The sequence below is a fragment of the Neopelma chrysocephalum genome, unplaced genomic scaffold, assembly GCF_003984885.1.
Source record: "Neopelma chrysocephalum unplaced genomic scaffold, ASM398488v2 Primary Assembly neopelma1_66, whole genome shotgun sequence".
NCBI lineage: Eukaryota > Metazoa > Chordata > Aves > Passeriformes > Pipridae > Neopelma > Neopelma chrysocephalum.
Window position 1 is genome coordinate 5919864 of NW_020897725.1, and position 17995 is coordinate 5937858.

The 17995-nt window shown below is 44.0% G+C and overlaps 2 protein-coding genes across 2 annotated transcripts in view; one reads left to right on the top strand and one right to left on the bottom strand.

The window, feature by feature from the left end:
• The window catches only part of ATAD2 (ATPase family, AAA domain containing 2), a 29619-nt gene extending 25042 nt beyond the window's left edge, over positions 1–4577 (bottom strand). Inside the window, exons 1-3 of the mRNA XM_027684419.1 lie at positions 4191–4577; positions 769–908; positions 206–255 (exon numbers count right to left, since the gene is read on the bottom strand). Of these exons, the coding sequence (XP_027540220.1) occupies positions 206–255; positions 769–908; positions 4191–4388 (388 nt within the window). The 5' untranslated portion in view covers positions 4389–4577. The remainder of the gene's footprint in view (positions 1–205; positions 256–768; positions 909–4190) is intronic.
• A 171-nt stretch (positions 4578–4748) lies between these two features.
• Positions 4749–16968, top strand: WDYHV1 (WDYHV motif containing 1). The gene is made up of 6 exons (XM_027684420.1): positions 4749–4847; positions 5029–5128; positions 5834–5884; positions 7883–8031; positions 8349–8473; positions 16662–16968. Exons 1-6 carry the CDS (start codon positions 4774–4776, stop codon positions 16793–16795), a joined length of 633 nt encoding a protein of 210 aa, XP_027540221.1. The 5' UTR covers positions 4749–4773; the 3' UTR covers positions 16796–16968.
• Positions 16969–17995: the final 1027 nt, after the last annotated feature.

A 17995-nucleotide genomic window follows, 5' to 3' on the forward strand; every position in this document is an offset into this window, starting at 1 on the left:
ACATCTCCTCCTATTTGTACCTACTTCTTTTGATAGAACTCAGTGGAAATTGTTATCTTTGAGATATCTATTCTCACAGCTTCAGTTGATTTTGGCTGATGAGTTCAGAAGTTTTTGGGGCCAAGTTAAATGGACAGAGTGACCAAATGCAATCCTCCTCAGAAATCAGACTAAAAAGGAATCCTAAGGAGTTATCACTACTTACCTTCTTTATAGTCTTCTTTTTTTGTGCCTGATTTCGGCTTTGCCAGTTGCCTACATTAAGAAAGAGGGCAGAGAAAAGGAGAACAGAATTGTTGTATTACAAGTATTGTATGGCAGTATTATATTGCATTGCATTGTACAGTCCCCCCTCAACACTGGGGAACTTCTCCAGGTTTATAATTTCGTGCTACATGTCATGCAAAGAAAAGCCTGTGGACCCCAGGGAGGTACACAGTCTGCTGTGTACCATATGCACACAGTTCTCTAAGGACAGACATTTCCTAACTTGCTTGTCTGGATGTCTCAATAGAGCACGTAATATCTCAGTAACCAAAGTGGAGAAGAAACCTCAAAGGACATTGAGATACAATGCTTTTTATACAAGCTGAAAACTTTAACTAAGAAGAGTGATTTCAGTTCTAAGACACTGGCACTAACATACTCATATTCCCCTGCGGATTTTTAGCTGTAGATTTATCTTGAGAAGACTCACTGTGCATTACTTTCACTTTTCCTTTTCACTGTATGAATTGAACAGAGATTGAACACCCAGAAATACAATACCTTGAGAAGTGTCGGTTGACATTTTCACTTAATATTTCCATACTTTTGTCAAAGCTGGAGTCTGAACAGGGCGGCATGTTTTTTCTCATCGATCTTAAACGGTGTCCATTGAAACATTCAACATTGTCAGAGGAAAAATCCTAGGAAAAGAAGGAAGAATGTGTTTATCTAAACCACACACATTGTCTCATTTGGGCAAGTTTAGTCTGTTACACTCCTGACTCAAGAGTGATGTGACTGACTGTAGGTAAGCCTCAAACCATTTCTGCACCAAGAAGTAGCTCTCAGGAAGAAAAACCCACACCAGATTTCAAAGAAAAAAAAATAATTTTTGATTTCAAATTTGGTACAGTGACCACAGTAAACAAAAGCTCACCCATAACATGCAATTTTTCCACCCCTTTAGGAAGGGTCAAAAATTATATTACAAAAGAAGGATGGGTTTGGGTCCAAAAAACCCCCAAAGCAATAGAGAGTGAAGAAGCCTCTCTGCTTGTGTTGGATCGGCTGATGGACTGTGTTTCTCCTCTTCCCTGAAGGGATCCCTTTAGGTGACCTTTGTGCCTCCCAACTGTTTTGGAGCAGACCCGGGAATACTCATTTAGATAGACAAATACATTGCTAATAGATCTGTCACTACTCCTTCTGTAGCAGCACATACAAACACTCTGTATTTGTTGCATTTACCACCAGCAATTCAGAATCTGCTTTCCTGTTGTTTCAGTGAACTGCGCTATTCACGAACCTGGATCGTGTAAGTTCTTACTGAACTTGGCCAGGCTGATAGTGCTGAGTTGGCTACAGTCAGAAATTAGGCCCAGCTGCACCCAGCCCCTCTGATCTCTGAGGACCAGCTGGAATGCAAGGGGTTAGTTTTCTGCCAAACTTCTCTATCTTTAATGCAACAGAAAAATGGCTTGTCCTGGGGGAGTTTTTTTCCTGTCTCTGTTCCATTTATAATGGCATTCAGAGGGACATAAAAAGAATTGCTTCAGGAGGATGACATTTATCCACAGAAAACCAAAAGGAACTGAAGATACGCTTCTTCATGGTTGTTGGTCTTGTTTGCTTTGGTGTTTCTGCAAGGAAGATGATATTATTGACTTTTACTATGTGAGGAAAGCTCTGGTGACCACGGGAGGGGTTTGTTCTGTTTACAACCCAAAGTTTCATTACAAATACACCAAACTAAATCTCACACTGAAAAGGGCAGAAAACTGACCAGATTCTTCTAGTTCTTCACACTAATGTTACCAAGAGGTAATTCCATTACTTGTTGATGGAGATGACAGAGGAGTGAGGAAGGACTATAGGAGGATTACAAGATGTCAGGAGGTTATGCGGGGAGAAAATTACATGGGCCAAAGCCCAAGTTGAATTTAATCTGGTTATTGCTTTAACAGACAACACAAAACATTTTTACAAATACATCAGCAACAAAAGAAAGGCTAAGGAGAATCTCCATCCTTCACTTGATGCACAGGCAAACATATGACAAAGGATGAGGAAAAGGCAGAGGTACTATGCCTCAGCCTTTAACAGTAAGACTGGCAGTCCTCAGGGTACCACCCCTTCCATGAAAAATTTCTTCCTGATGTCCGACTGGAACCTCCCCTGGTGTACCTGGAGGCTGTATCCTCTTGTCCTGTCGCTAGCTGCCTGGGAGAAGAGGCCAACCTCCTTCAACCTCCTTTCAGGTGATAAGGTCTCCCTGGAGCCTCCTTTTCTCCAGGCCAAACAACCCCAGCCCCCTCAGGTGCTCCTTATATGACTTACTTTCTAGACCCTTCACCAGCTCCGTTCCCTTTCCCTGGACACATTCCAGCACCTCAATTGCCTTTCTTGTTGTGAAGGGCCAGAACTGGACACAGTATGTGAGGCGAGACCTCACCAGTGCTGATTAAAGGGGGACAATCACTGCCCAGGTCCTGCTGGCCACACCATTTTCTATACAGGCCAGGATGCCCAGACAAAAAGGGAACTCCTGGAGCACACTGCCCTCAAATACAGGTCACCAGACAAGAAGCTTGGTCAGCTTGGGGAATTACACCATGGTTATAGACCCGGAGATACACAATTTCCAAAGAGGCAGCAGCCACTTTGGATCTCACTGGGAAACTCACTCATGAAACTTAATGAGACTGGAAACTTGGAAGAGGATGAACACAGCAGATGTTGGTTTACCTTACACTTTCTGCTGTATGCTCCTTACTGTCTATGGATGCAATGAGCTGTATAACTAAAGATAAACCACATGATGACTGCAAAAAAAACCTGCAAAAGCTGCCACTGACAAGTCCTCACATGTCAACAAGACAGGAAATAGGCATTAGGGCTTGAACATGCAGCTAGCACCAGCATCATGACCTCTGTCAGCTGGGGTACTTCTACATTATCTCTACAGTTAAAACCTCCAGCAGAACACAGCATCCTATAAATGAGGTAATGACTCAATGCCTCAAAGCATGGAAAAGGTCTACAAAAAGGGGAAAAAAACCCCAAACACCAAACCTTACATGAACAACCTTACAACCTGTTTCATAACAATGATTCTGCTTTGGTTTCAGGGATAAGTTCACATTTAGCTTCCTCATTCCTGTTCTCCACACTGAGAACACACGCCAGCTGTGCTATCTGCTTAACGCTGCATAACCTTCCCCTCAGTGCAAAGGGCAGCTGAAGGCAGCCCCTGACAACTATTTCCAGTGGAGACTGCAAAAACAAAGCAGTGATATTTAAGCAAATTCCATTACTCTTTGCAAGGGGAGATAAAAAACTCCACCACCCCAAGGATTTCTTCCTTCTTAGTTCAGTAATCTTGAAAAAAATGGAAAAAAAATTAAAAAAAAATTAAAATTAATCTATACAACTGAAACTCCTGAAAGACTTTTGCTGGAAGGAAACAGAGTCCACAAGAAGCATCACTCCAAGGCAGGGCTCCCCTCAAGAGCAGACCACTTCCAAGTTGGATCTGGTCTGCCTTTATTTGTCACAGAAACGCAGGACAGCCTGCAGAGAAGAGACTGACTTGGAAAGAGCAGAGAGGAGTTTTAGCTTTTGAAGGCTATGTTAAAAACAGTCGACTTCTGAACATCTCAAAATGAGGTGATTCAGTTATTAAAGTCGCGGCAGAGAGGCGGATCACAGGTTTGTGTTCCCAGGGACCGGCTCTCAGGCCGCTGCCAAGGCCGGTGCCGAGCCCCCTTCAGCCGCAGGGCGGCCGGAACGGGAGCGGCCCGGCTGCTCCTCCACACGCACCCGGCCGCGGGCGCTTATCCAAACACTCCTTTTTCTCCTTTTTTCCCTCCGCGGGACCCTGCTCCCCGCCGCTTTCCCAGCTCCCCCTAACACGTCCCGGCCCCACCCCCCGGGCCCGCAGTCCAGCGCTGCCCGGCCCTGGATCCCCACGCCCCGGCACTCACGGCCTCCGCAGCTCTCCTGGATCCCGCGGCCTTGGCGGACCCGGAGCGCGTCCAGACGCCGCGGCTGCTGAGCGCGGGGCCCTCCAGGGAGATGAAGTCGGAGCTGGAGTCCAGCAGATCGAAAGGGGGCCGGCGGCAGCGGCTGTCGCGAGAGGCCACGCGGGCCGGGCGGGCGACGCTGCTCCGCAGGACCACCATGGTGGTGAGGGAGGACGGATACGGGACGGGACAGGACAGATCAGGCCCGGCCTAGCCGCTGCGCTTCGCCAGAGCCCTCCTGATCCCTCCTTCCCGCTCCGCTCTCTCTCCGGCCGGTACTCCCGGCGCGCGTGGCGGAAGGACACGCGGCGCACAACAACCCCTGCTCGCGCGTTTGGCGCCCAAAAACTCGTATCGCTGCGCCGGCCGAGCGCGGGGCGGGGCTTGCGCGGTGGCTCCGCCTCGTCCCGCCCCGCCCGAGGGGTCCCCGCGGCCGCCGCTGCTCCCGGGGAGCGCCTGAGCCGCGCCGGGATGGCCGCGGTTCCCTTAGGGGCGGCGTAGAGGCTGCCCCCGCCGGGCCCAGCGCTTCCTGCTCGCACGGGCCATGGCGCGGCCCGTGGCCGCCTACGAGGCGGCGGTGCCGGCCCGCCCCGCCTGCACCTACACCAGCTGCTACTGGTAAGGGGGACGGGGACGGGTGCCCCCCGCACCCCGGGGAGGTGCTGAGGCGGCTGGAGCCGCCGTCGGGAGTGGCGCGGCTGCTGGCTGGTCTCACAGCTCGCAGCTGTGCTCTCAGCTCGCTTCTTTGCACCAGAAATAATGTTGGAGGATAAAAAAATTATTTTTTTGTGTTTTGCAGCGAAGAAAACGTTTGGAAGCTTTGTGACTACATCAGGAGTCAGGATCGGTACCCTTTAGAAGAGTTTTATGCTGTTTTCATATCCAATGACAGGAGGATGGTGAGTCAATGGGATGTGATCAGTCAGCTATGGAGAGGCTCGGGCCTTCAGAGTGCAGCCCAGAGTAGGTGAGACGTGGCCCCAGCGATTTCAGCCTCAGCCCAGTGTAGGTGAGTGAGCCCTTAGCCCAACCTCTAAGTGAAACACAGTCCAAACCCATGTTATAGCTCACTTTGGCTCAGAGGTGTGCCAACCGCACCACGTGAGATATTTTAATTATGCACTGCATTAAGGACAGCGGGAAAGAGGTGTGGTGTCCCTGTGAGCTGTGGGGTAATTTTTCCCTGTAATCTGTCAGTTTAGGAGAATGGTTATTTTTGTAGAATGGCAGAGACATTAATAACCATAAGGTTGGAGAAGACCTCTAAGATCAAGTCCAAATGTTAACCCAGCACCACTGCATTCACCATGAAACCATATCCACAAGTGCTTGCTCCACATGTCTTTTGGACACTTGGAATCACAATGGTGATTTGGAATCACAATGGTGATTCCACCACTTCTCTGGACAGCCTATTGTAATGTGGCCCAGAACAGTATCTCCGACTTCATGCTCCTGAGAGAGAAACTAGAGAAAATCTGACTGCAGCACAGATGTAAAATGAGGAAGTTGATAGGTTAGCAAAGAACGAACTAATTTACCTGAAATTAATCTGTATTAATCTGAAAGATTTTATTTACTTCAGATTCACCTGTAACTTTCAGATTCCCCTCTGGAAGCAGAAATCTGGACATGGAGATGAGCCTGTTGTCTGGGTAAGGCATTCATTTCTCTCTCAGTAATTTTGAGTGCATACTTCTGTAGTTGATAGCTGCAGGATCAGACATGGGCATCTTTATTGTTAGAAATCGTTCCGTCTGAACATAAAGGAACAGTTTTTTGCTGTGAGGGTGATGGAGCACTGCAGCAGGTTGCCCAGGGAGGTTGTGGAGTCTCCATCCTTGGAGGTATTTCGAAGCTGTCCGGATGCAGTCCTGGGCAGCTGCCTCTAGGTGTACCTGCTGGAGCAACAGGTTGGACCAGATGACCTCCTGAAGTCTCTTCCAACCTCCAGCATTGTATAGTTCTGTATTAATTTTTATTATTCTTTTACAAAAGATTTATAGATAGCTTAAATCTGTTGCTCCTTTGTACCAGCCATCATAAATTAACAGCAAAACAGTCAGTAAAATCTACAGGTGGCACACCTTACTATTGGTAAGAGTACAGATTAGTGAAAATTATTATCTGGGTATCGAGGCTGCCGGCTTTGTAGAATTATAAGTAGATGACTGTACTTGTAAGAAGTAGATGGATGAAAATATTTATGTAGGCTTGATAGATGACAGAAAAATATAAGCAATCTATGTATTCAGGTGTCACCAATTAAACTGACCCATAAATGGTGGCTTTGGAGTGTCATTTGATCAATTAATGTAATTCAGTAATTGCTGCTACAGAATTCCTTGGTATCATACAGAGTCCTTTCAGTTATCTGGCACAGAAGAAACTCTATTTCTTATGGCAATTTCTATTTCTGAAATTCTATGAAATAATCTGCAAACTTCTGAAGTTCTTTGATTTCTGAATCATTTGTTCTCTCCCAAAATGTTGGTCTCCTTGCAGCATAAAAAAAGGTTTAGTTTAAAAAGAGATCCAGGTGTTACAGAGATGACCTGAAATGGAATAGGAGAGTCCGGAAAGGCCATGGCAGAATGTGGATTCCTCATAAAAGTTCACTAATTGAAAGATGTTTTAACTTTGTTTTTGTGGATTGTAGAATGTGTAAAACTTTTTCTTATACATTTTAAGAGATTATTCTAAATACTGTTGGATACAGTTGTAAATATTGGTTTGGCGAAGTATTTTTCCCAAAGCCTTTTCATTTAAATCCCTTTGTGGTTTTCATATTGAAAGTGTCAAAACACAGTGCTATAAACCCTTGTTGTGAGTGGATTCAATGTAAACTTCAGTAAGCTGTTAACAGCTGCCTTCAGTTTAATTTTGGAAAACATCAGTGAACATACCTGACTCCTGACATAAGTAACTGCAGGGTCCCCAAACCTCCACCACACCTGTGTTTCTTATGAGTTAAGGAATAAAACTGCACCTCATAACCCAAGTGTCAAGACAAAAGAGTTGCCTTGAAAAAGTGTGCTATAGTATCCCTATGTTTTTTCCCTGCTTCAAGAGCTGCTACAGGAATTTGTCTTGCTCCTGTGGTCCTCTTGATCTGAGCTATTTGCTGGTTTTTCAGTAACATGCTGGTTTTTCAGGTGCTTCTGTCACTGAACACTCTGCACTCAAATTCACAGACCATGTTACTGCAACAGGTACAAAATCTCTTATTAGAAGAGATCACTAGAAAATTTTAATGTTAAGCTATCATCATATCTTACTGTGAGCTTTTGTTTAGGACTGGGTCTAAGACAAAAATCCTTATCCCGTTCAACTTCTGTGTTTTGGTATGGAACATGAAGGAGATTTACTGTCTTAGGAGCAGTGTACTCTTTAGTTTAGCTGTCTTAAATCAAAGGAGGCTGCAAAGGAATGGGGAAAATACTGAGGTGTCTGGAAAAGCATGATGGGCAAGACAGGTGTTAGGAAATCTCTCTCCTGGTGCCAGAAATGTTACAGGCTTAATGTTCAAGGACGGAAAGCAGGCTTTAAAAAATGAATCTGAACTTCTGCTTTTAGGAAACATTTTTTTCCCCTCCTTTTGCCAGTTTCTCATTAATTGCTGTTTGACTAATGGCAAGTACCCTTCTTCCCAGGACTACCATGTTATTCTACTTCATGTTTCCAGCGGGGAGCAGAACTTCATTTATGATCTTGACACAGTGTTGCCGTTTCCCTGTCCGTTTGATGTGTACAGCGTGGAGGCCTTTAGGCTGGATGACAGCCTTCGTCCAGAATTTCACAGGTGATGACATAAAATATAAAGACTATGAATGGTATTTTGTGAACTTGAAGTTCTCTTTGGGTATGTGACAGAGGGTTTTTTGCTTACTCCAGTAAAATAAAGGCACTGTGTTATTTTTCTAAAGCTCTTTACCTTAGTCATCAAAAGCCCTTTTCTTTCCTACTGTAGTTTTTTGTTAACTGCTTGGCACAATATTACTGATTTGTGTATTTAATGAAATTAATGCTCCTTAATGAGAGGAAAGCACTCTTGTTCTGAGTGACTAAAGCAGTATTGTATACACGCATCTTTTGATATAATTTTGCATTTTTATTTAGAAAAATCAGAATGGTTCGAGCAGATTTGTACTTGAAGACATTTGCTTCAGACAGATCTCATATGAAGGATGCAAATGGGAAATGGCAGAAACCTCCTCCTCCATACCCTTGCATTGAAACTGCAGGTAAGCTCCCAGGACTCCTTATTTCTGCTTACAGTGTCAAGTGACATAGTCCAGGATACACACCAGAAATAAATATACTTCCATAACATTTGTCCAGCTATCTGGGAAAAATTAGGCTTGAAAACATTTGGCTCTCCCTTTCCTGGACATGTAGTCTAACATGCCTTCTGGCATTTACCATTATCAAGCATTAATTAGTAATCTTCATAAACTGAGCAGAGAGTGAGAGGTGAGTAATACTGTTCTCTCATTACAGCAGGAGACTGAATCAAAGAGGCCAAATAACTTGCTTAGGGGTCACAAAGTGAATTTTTAACACACTGATTATACCACACTCCAGCAGGTCCCATTCTGGCAGAGCAGACTATGCTGGCAGGAGGAAGTTTACAGGCTCTGCTCAGCATGATGGCTTTGCCTGGATGAGATGTTTGAGATTTCTGTACGAGGTAAATGGACCTGAGGATTGCTTTAAGGCACACTGGCGAGTTGGCAAGTTTTTCCCTAAGCCTCTTTTGGGTGGTAGTCTAGCTAATAGCCTCTGGGCCAGGCAGAGAGAGAGGTAAAGATCTATTGCCATCTATTCTATAGAGCTGCTTAAACCATTCTTATCACACAGCACTTCAGCTTATTCTAATCATGTGTTTGGCAAGCTGACTAGCATTTGCCATATGTTTGTTCTCTCATTTTCTTCCAAGGAAAGCATGGTGAAGTTTTGCTTTGAAAGAGTTTTCATGTTACTCCTCTGCATGTTTGGTTTTGTTGCTTTTTTAATAATGCAGTACTGCTATGTGTTTATGGTACAGAAGGCAGGGTCAAAGAAACATGTTTTGTGTTTAGGTCCGAGTGTATTGTGGTTTTAAGTTGCTGAGAAGTTAACTCCCAGTCTTTGCTTTGGCTTCTAGGGAAGCTTGATGTTTCACATGAAAGTAGAAATTAATTGTGAGAGTGAGCAGGAACACAGTCTTAGTTATGAAACTTCAGGTGTTTTCTTGACAATCCAGGTTATGAAATGCCTTAAATTCTAGGTCTTGGTTGTTATCTGCAGTAGAGTTTTATGCAAAGGTAGTGTAGGGAGTGTAGAATGCCTGAACTACAGTGGATGGTTCACTGTTAGCTGAAGCCTCCTAGGGGCTGAGAACTTTTTGCCTGTGGAAACGTTGTTGTTGTGATAAGTGGGAGATAATGAAAGTGTGAGAAATATAGGTGAAGACAGGCCAAGAAAGTGAAAAAGTTCTACTGAAATCGAAAGAGTAAAAACCATTTACTTGTGGATAGTAAGTTACAGAATGACTCAAACAGTTGCAGATGTGTACATGTATCTGTAGCTCGAGTGAATGACTCCATAGCTGCAAACCCTGTAGCTTTTCCCCTTTCCTGTCTTGTTTGGCTGAGCTTTATCTCGCTGAGGAGCAGCAGCCACAGGTCTCAGCCAACCTCCAGATTGTGATGCTGGTAGATAGTGAAAGATACATAGCTCTTCCTTTCTCTTAAGTGTTAGTTCTTTGCTCTGTATCTTACCATGCTGAAGGAAACATCCATAGGTCATCCAGTCCAACACCTAAATAAAACAGACATTGCTCAGGGCTCTGTCCAGTGTAGTCTTGAACGCCTCCAGGAATGGCGATTCCATCACCTTTCTGGACAGTCTGTTCCAATATTTGATGACTGTTGTGGTAAATAAAAAATAAATAAAAATTCCTAGTACGTAATCTGAATTTCCCATGTTCCAATTTGCTTTTTTAACTTCTTGTCCTCTTGCCAGGCTCCTCCAAGAAGGCTCTGGCTCCGTCTTCTTTGTGTCCTCTGATCAGGTAGATGTAGGCAGCAGTAACGTTTCCCCTTCATCTTCTCTTTTTAAGACTGAACAGACCCAGTTCTCTCAGCCTCTCCTTGAATATAGTGTCCTGCTCCAAAAAACTTGATGTTCTTCTTTTGGACCCATGTTTTGGGTTTTTTTTGTACTGAGGAGCTCCAAATGTACACAGTGTTCCAGCTCTGTACTCATAGGCTCTGGTCTCCTGGTCAGGTGGCTGAAAGAAACCTGTTACCCTGCACCCACTGAAGGTGGAAGGTCATTCACTAGGGAATTTCAAGGCCTGAGTCAGAACAGGGATAGATTGTCTCATGTCTAGTTCAAGTTGTCTTTCACTTAGTACCAGTTCCTCCAGCTTTATTTTTTGTCTTTCCTTTGTATTCACTGGGGATACCTTATTATGATGTGTGCTTCAATGTGCACAGTGCTGTAAGTCTGCGAGGAGTCTGGGTTTAACTGTAATGTCTCAGCACAGTTTTATCAGGCATAAAAGTGCCTTATTTTTAACTTGTTGGAGAAGTGGGTGGTAGACCTTTTGTTATCATAGAAGAGCCTGGGGTATTAATATTCATGTCCATGCCAAATTCCATTGCAGATAACTGTTTTCTCCCTGTCGTTTCACTTAGATAGAGTACTCTGCTTTCCATGTTGATTTGTGTTTGCATAAGATTAAATTGCTTACATATTTCATGTTAGAGGTGACTGCAGTTTAATGGCTGACAGAATTGACCCAATATCAATTTATTTTAATACCAATTTATTTCTGAGGCATATTTAATCAGTGTGGTTTGTTTTGTTTTGTTTTGTTTTTGCTTTCATTTAGAGTAGCCAAATTCCTAAACTCTTGCGAAGTTGTAAGGTTTTTAAATTGCTTCTGTTTCCTAATATCTTCTTTGTGATTTGTGGCATTTGACCCTGGCTGGTTGCCAGGTGCCCACCAAAGCTTCTCAATCACTCTCCTCCTCAGCTGGACAAGGGAGAGAAAACATAATGAAAGGCTCATGAGTTTAGATAAGGATGGGGAGAGATCACTAAGTCATTCACTGATTACTGTCACAGGCAAAACAGATTCAACTTGAAGAAATTAGTTGAATTTATTACCAATCAAAATCAGAGCAGGATAATGAGAAGTAAAACAGATCCTAAAAACACCTTCCCCCCCACCCCTCCCTCCTTCCTGGAGTTAATCTTATTCCCAATTTTCTACCTTCTCCCTCCCCCCTCAGTGCAGGGAGATGGGAAATGGGGGTTACAGGCAGTTCGTCACATGTTGTTTCTGCCACTTCTTCCTCTTCAGGAAAAGTCCTTCCCCTGCTCCAGTGTGTAGTCTCTCTCTCAGGAGACAGTCCTCCATGACCTTCTCCAATGTGAGTCCATCCCGCAGGCTGCAGTTCTTCACAAACTGCTCCTGCAGGGGTTCCTTTCTGCAGGGTGCAATCCTTCAGGAACAGGCTGTTCCAGTGTGGGGCCACCATGGGGTCACAAGTCCTGCCAGCAAACCTGCTCCAGCATGCACTCCTCTCTCCATGGGTCTGCAGGTCCCTGCCAGGAGTCTGCTCCAGCACGGGCTTTCCACTGGGTCACAGCCTTCTTTCAGGCATCCACCTGCTCCAACGTGAGGCTCCTCCAGGGACTGCAGGGACACAGCTGCTTCGCCATGGTCTTCACCACGGGCTGCAGGGGAATCTCTGCTCCAGTGCCTGGAGGACCACCTCCCCCTCCTTCTTCAATGACCTTGGTGTCTGCAGAGTTGTTTCTCTCACAGATTCTCGCTCTGGTCTTCTCTGGCTGCACTTACGTCTGTGGAAGAGCTTTTTTCTTTTCCGTCTTAAATTATCCCGGAGGCGTTACTCCCTCAGCGTTGGGCAGCAGTGGGTCCATCCTGGAGCTGGCTGGCACTGGCTCTGTAGCACATGGGGGAAGCTTCTGGCAACTTCTCAGAGTAGCCCATCCTGCTACCAAAACCTTTTTAGTTGAATTGAGGAATCTCTGTCAGTGACCAATTAATAATTTTTTTCCTACTACTAACTCAAAGGGAATAAATCTTAAAACTGTATTTGTTCTGTTCATGGGGTTGCAAAATTTTTTTAAAAGACATTTCTTAAAACACAAACAACCCCAGTCCAACCAATTAAACAGCAGAAGAAACCCTCCCTCCAACTCCCTCAAGCTCTTCAGTATCTCCTCAGAACTCGCATGCTAAGCATTAGCCTTTTGGAACTGGCTCTGCTCTAGCCATTTCCCAGAGTTAGGCTTCTCTATTTATTACTGGCATTGCTCTGACCTCTGTTCTGCTCTCCTGCCACGTGTGCCAGGAGAAGCTGGCTAACCTAACTGGGTGCTTGGTGCTTTCTCACCCTGCCCTGTCCTCAAAGCAGCTCTGCTGCAATAAACATACCTGAGCTGCAGCAGATTCCCCTGGTTCCGCCTGGTTGCCAGTGACCTTCTGTTGAAAGAAAACAGGGTATTTTGTTCAAATACTGAAAATAAGGAAAACGCGATTTGGTGCACAGATTCATTGTTCCAGGGCTGGTGAGCCCAGTCTCCAGTTTTCTTTTAAATCTTCTTTCCACAAATTAATGAGGTCTGATTCTGCTTAGTTTATGAGTCGTGATGAGATCAGCCCTCCTTACTGCAAGCCTGTGTAAAATACAGCCTGCACAGCGCATTTCAAAATTACTCAACAGATGGTCGTGCGGCTTACAGACAACTGTTAGCAGCAGCTCTAACACTGAAAAGCATTGGTTTGAATTTCAGTTCTCCCAAGGTGTTTGGTAGCACACTCACAGGATTGATTTATAAAGACTTTTTGTTCTTTTTATTATTATTAAAATCCCTGGTAGTCAATAATTATAGGGTTTTACTTGGGTTGGGTTTCTTTTTGTTTTGAAGAGCGTGAGTAGGACAGCTGAGAAGTTCTGGCGGTACTGTGTATTACACATCTGTGTAACAGGAAAGCTGCTAGACGAGAGGCCAGGCAGATGTCTGCAGTTGCTTTCTGTATCTCCTCTCTGAGAGGTGGTGGTAGGATCCTAGTGAAAGTAAGAAGGAAAGTACTGATACTGGTAAAAGTAGCTCCTCTGTGCTTAATGGGAACCTTCAGCTCCTCTCATTTGAGAATAAAACTCCAATCTGTTAAGTTGGGTCCTTACTTCCTAAGCTTTTGTGGAAGTAATGAATCAAGTTGGATAGAGACAATTAAGATACATCTAAGGATAGAAGTATTTAATTTCCCAGAGTGGAAATTAGTGTGAAAGATAATTTAAAGTGATGAGCTGTGTTTTACACTGAGATCAACCAGGATAGTTTGCACAGTCAGTTATATCTCAGCTGTGGGGACAGCACCCTCCAGCTGAGTGTGGGAAGAATCTGTCTGACTTATCTCCCTGCTCAGACGAGGGAGGGGGATCTGCAGGGAACTGTAGACACCTACACGAGTCTGTGAAGAGCCCAACTTTTTAAGTATTTTAGGTGCCCCCAAGGTTAGGCATCAGCAGAACTGATCTTGGAGGCTTTGTTCCAGACTTCCTCGCTTCCAGCAGCCCTTCGGCAGCTGTCATTATGCTGAGTTAGTCCAAGGTCTGTGAGCCAAGCTGAGGTTTGGCTGAAACGTTGCTTTCTAACTACTGTTGGCAGAAGCCACAAGTATCATGGCTAACAATGCCTTAAGATAGTGCATGGCCTTTTATTTCGTCCTTGCTCCAGGTAAAAGTGTCAGACTTGATTTAAACAAAAATAAAATTATTTAGGAATCCCAGAATTCACCAGATAGGTCTCTTTGATGGTGTGTGTGTGTAACTAAATGTGTTTGGTCAAAGAGAAAGATGAGCTCTGAGCATGCACAAATGCAAACTAGTGTAATAGCTACAGCACCTGAGGAGGACTGCAACTGTAATGTAAATCTTAAAAAAAATAATTGTGCTGCTCTTGATCTTGCAAAAATGTTGTATAATCCTTGCTCCTTGCTTTTGTGGAGAAATCCTCTTGGTTTGTCAACTGTAGTATCCAGATGTCTCTTTTGTAAATTCTGATGTTCATCACTCTTCATCTACTTAGGGAAAAGGACTTTGTGGTGTTTTTGTGCATTTTTACCGAGCTGTTTTCTGAACCTGTAAGGTCTAACACAACATGCACGGCCTTCAGATAGAGCCCATGAGAAAGGAGCGTCACAGAGGGACTGTTATTACACGAATAAAACAGGAGAGGTCTCACTGAGTTTTTCCCTATGGATATCTCCCGTGCTGCTCCAGTGCCATCTAGCGACTGGTTCTTAGGCCATTGTGCTTCACGGGAATGGATTTGTTTACTTTGGTAAAACAATATTTCCTTTCATTAAACTTCTCTGATGGACTGTGTTATGCTCTGTCACAATCCTTCTGAATTTAAGAGAATATTTCACTTCTTACAGGCATTGTGACAGCAACTTCCAAGTTGCTAACAGCAGCTGTGTTCGTAACTACTGGAACAATCCCCTTTGGACTGCTTTACCATTCACAGAACAGTTCTATGAAATTATTCTACTATGCTCGGTGCACATAAAGCAGAGAATTATTCGTCTGTTTAAAGTATATGAAGAATCACATTAACTTCAAAACATCTGTGAGGAAAAGTCAAGTTTGGAACTGGAAAACAGACTTACCAGTCTAACAGCAAGCAAGAGCTGTTATCCCCTGCTAATTGTGCTTGAGCTATGACAGCAAATTGCTGAACTTGTGCTATTTTAAATTCCCACACAGGCAGAAATTGTCCATGTTCTGCCAGACTTATTTCAGCAGTAGGACAATGTTTGGCTGGACATAAGGATTTTCCATATACAAAGTTCAAACAGGTTAACAATAAAAGATATCGGGGCCAGACCTCAGAAGGGGTGAGAGTTGAGATTAGGCAAATCACAAAGCTGTGCTGTAGTGTAGATGTGGTACAAACAGAGGCTGGATTTTGACTGGGGCTCCTGGGTCTGGGATTCCCGGGTCTGGGATTCCTGAACATCATCTTCCCTTCCTTGTTTATGCTGTCCATAATGGTAAGCCTAATTATACAAGCTTTTTGGAGCTGAAGCAAATTCCGTCCTTTGGATTTTATAATCTGTTCATTAGAGCCTCCTCTTGTTTGGTTCTTAATCCTTAAATGCACACATCCATCTTAAAATAAATACTTAATGCAGTGGAAAAGCTGTTAACAGTAAATCTGTAAAGCTGTAACAGTGACTTTACCACTCTGTTCCTTAAACTCATTCTCTTCCAGTTTTCTTTTAATGGGCATTTAAAAAGATTATTTGCACACATCATCAGTGAGAACATAAAACAACAAGCCCTCAGATGTTTGTAGTCAGAGCTGAACCTCTGACCAGCATGGTTCTGAGTCAGCAAAGCTTATACCAGGCCAGCTTCAGAAAAAGGATGTATAAAGCACCTAAACCCAAAACTTCACACCAGCACTTTCCAATGTGCTCTCTGGGTTCCACGAATGGGACAGAATGGTTTCTACCTCTTCTGTAGGGGACAGAGCAGATTAAACTCCTATCAAAGAGCAGTCATGGTTATTTTTTTCTTGAAACCATAGCAGTTAAACTTTTCCCCCTCTGACTTCTTTTTTTGTTCAGGGTTCACAAAAAATAAAGTATTTGCCCCCAGCCCAGGTTTGTGCCTTTCTTTACCTGAGCATCCCTGTAGGCCATGGGCTGTGTTAGGTCGGACATTTCCTCCCCTCTGCATACTCTGGCCCTGCTGTGGGCTGGTGTACAGCAAGGACAAAGTTTAGGGCTGAAGGGAAAGCAAGCACTGTAATCTGGGAGTAACAAATTGTAGGTTTGACAAGGGGCTTGTCAATTCTAAGAGACAATAAGTAAATTTGAGTTCTGACTGGTATTGTGATCCAGTTCCTCTGTGGTCAGTGCAAAACTTGACTCCGTTTACTTTAGTTCAGAACTCAGAAGAGGGAATAGTATCTCCCCTGATTTTGAGTAATCCCATTTGTGTGAATGCAGAAAAACTATGAGCACCTGTTGCATTGCAGTTCCCTGTGTTTGTGGTTATTTGCACTCCAGTTTTGTGACACTACTTGACCCTTCTCGGCTGCTGATGTAGGGAAAAATCTTACTCTTTCCTAGCTATACTGGTTTCTAATGTCTAAGGATGCTTACTGATCTAGTAAGGTTATTATTGCCATGGGCAGAAAGAGGAATCAGAGCAAAAGCAACATTTCAGAGACTGGAAATACAAGGTTTTGTAACATCATACAATTTTGCAGAATATCTTTCCAGAGTGGACTGAACTATCAAAGACGGGTTTGGGGCATTTTCTTGATAGATGTATACCTGTGCTACAGAACCTGCACCAGGAACTTAAATATTTCCCTTTTCTGGTCCTTTTTCAGACTCCAAAATGAACTTGGATGATTTCATCAGTATGAATCCCAATGTGGGATGGGGCTCAGTGTTCCCCCTTCCGGACTTTGTGCATCGATTTGGCAGACAGACTGATTACAGCTACTCCTTGGAAGAACAGTGAAGTGAACAAGGAAGTTCTGCCTGCTTCTGTTTCGAGTGGATGTGTTGTGTTTTGCTGCTCTTACATTGTGTTTATAGTTTACATTTCTGTACATGGAATAATTACTTGGAAAAATAGAATACCCAGTCAGAAATATCATGAACTGAATAAAAACTTTTATTTTGATTATGTAAGAATGAACTTGTTTTTTAATGTCAAATCAAAGGCAGACATCCCACCATAAGCATATTGCTTTTCCAGCTAGTGTGCCCAAATTGAGAAGAGCTGTAAGAAAAGGTTTTGGAAAAATATGTGCATAAAATACTGAACATTGTAGCTCAAATTGCTGCAAGTTGTCACATTTTAGAATTGTGATAAAATGTGTTTTCTTCATGTTATGATTTCTGTCACTTATGTAAGCAGACGGTGTGTCTCAGTTTACTCACTGGCTTTACTGATTAGTCCTTATTTAGCAGAAGCCTAAAGGGAACGTTGATGTAGTAGCCCAGTCTTGAACTCCCATGCACTATGTAAAACCAGGTGAGTATCCAGGTTTCTGTGCTGTACGAGGGCAGGATTAAATCCTGCCATTTCAGTTACATGTTCCAGTGCTGACATTACTGGAAGATGCAGTTGCTATTTTTGCTTCTCAGGCTGGCTGTGTGTTTTCACCTGCTCCAATCTTCTTGTGCTCGGTGTTAGTCTGGCCCCGTGGTAATCCAGGGTAGGAAGCTCAACTGACAAAACCAGGAAAGTTTGTTGGGTTTTTTCCTGCGCCTTAGCTCCTTGAGCTGGCCTGCCATGAGGTCAGACAGCTGCTCCTGCTGGGGTAAGGAAATCAGCAGGGCCATATGGCTGGGGGGAAGGGAATGAGAAAGCCTCCCCCATCAGGGTCACCTGCTGCTGAGTATTCTTAGAGGTGATACCAAGCTGCATCCCTGCAGGGCATCCCAGGAAAGCCATCATGCTGATCAGGGGTTTGAAGCAGTCTCCCACCTCTTAGAAGAGTGGCCTAAACGTGGAATTACAGAAGCAGGCTAAGATGGGATATTTAATTCTCAGCTTTGGACCTGTTCTACTTTGCCCAGTAGCACATCATAGAATCACAGACTGGTGGAATAATTCAGGTTAGAAGAGTCAGGCAGTCTCTAGTACAATCTCCTGTTGAAATCAGGTCAGACCAGGCTGCTCAGGACTTTATCCAGTCAGGCCTTGGAAACC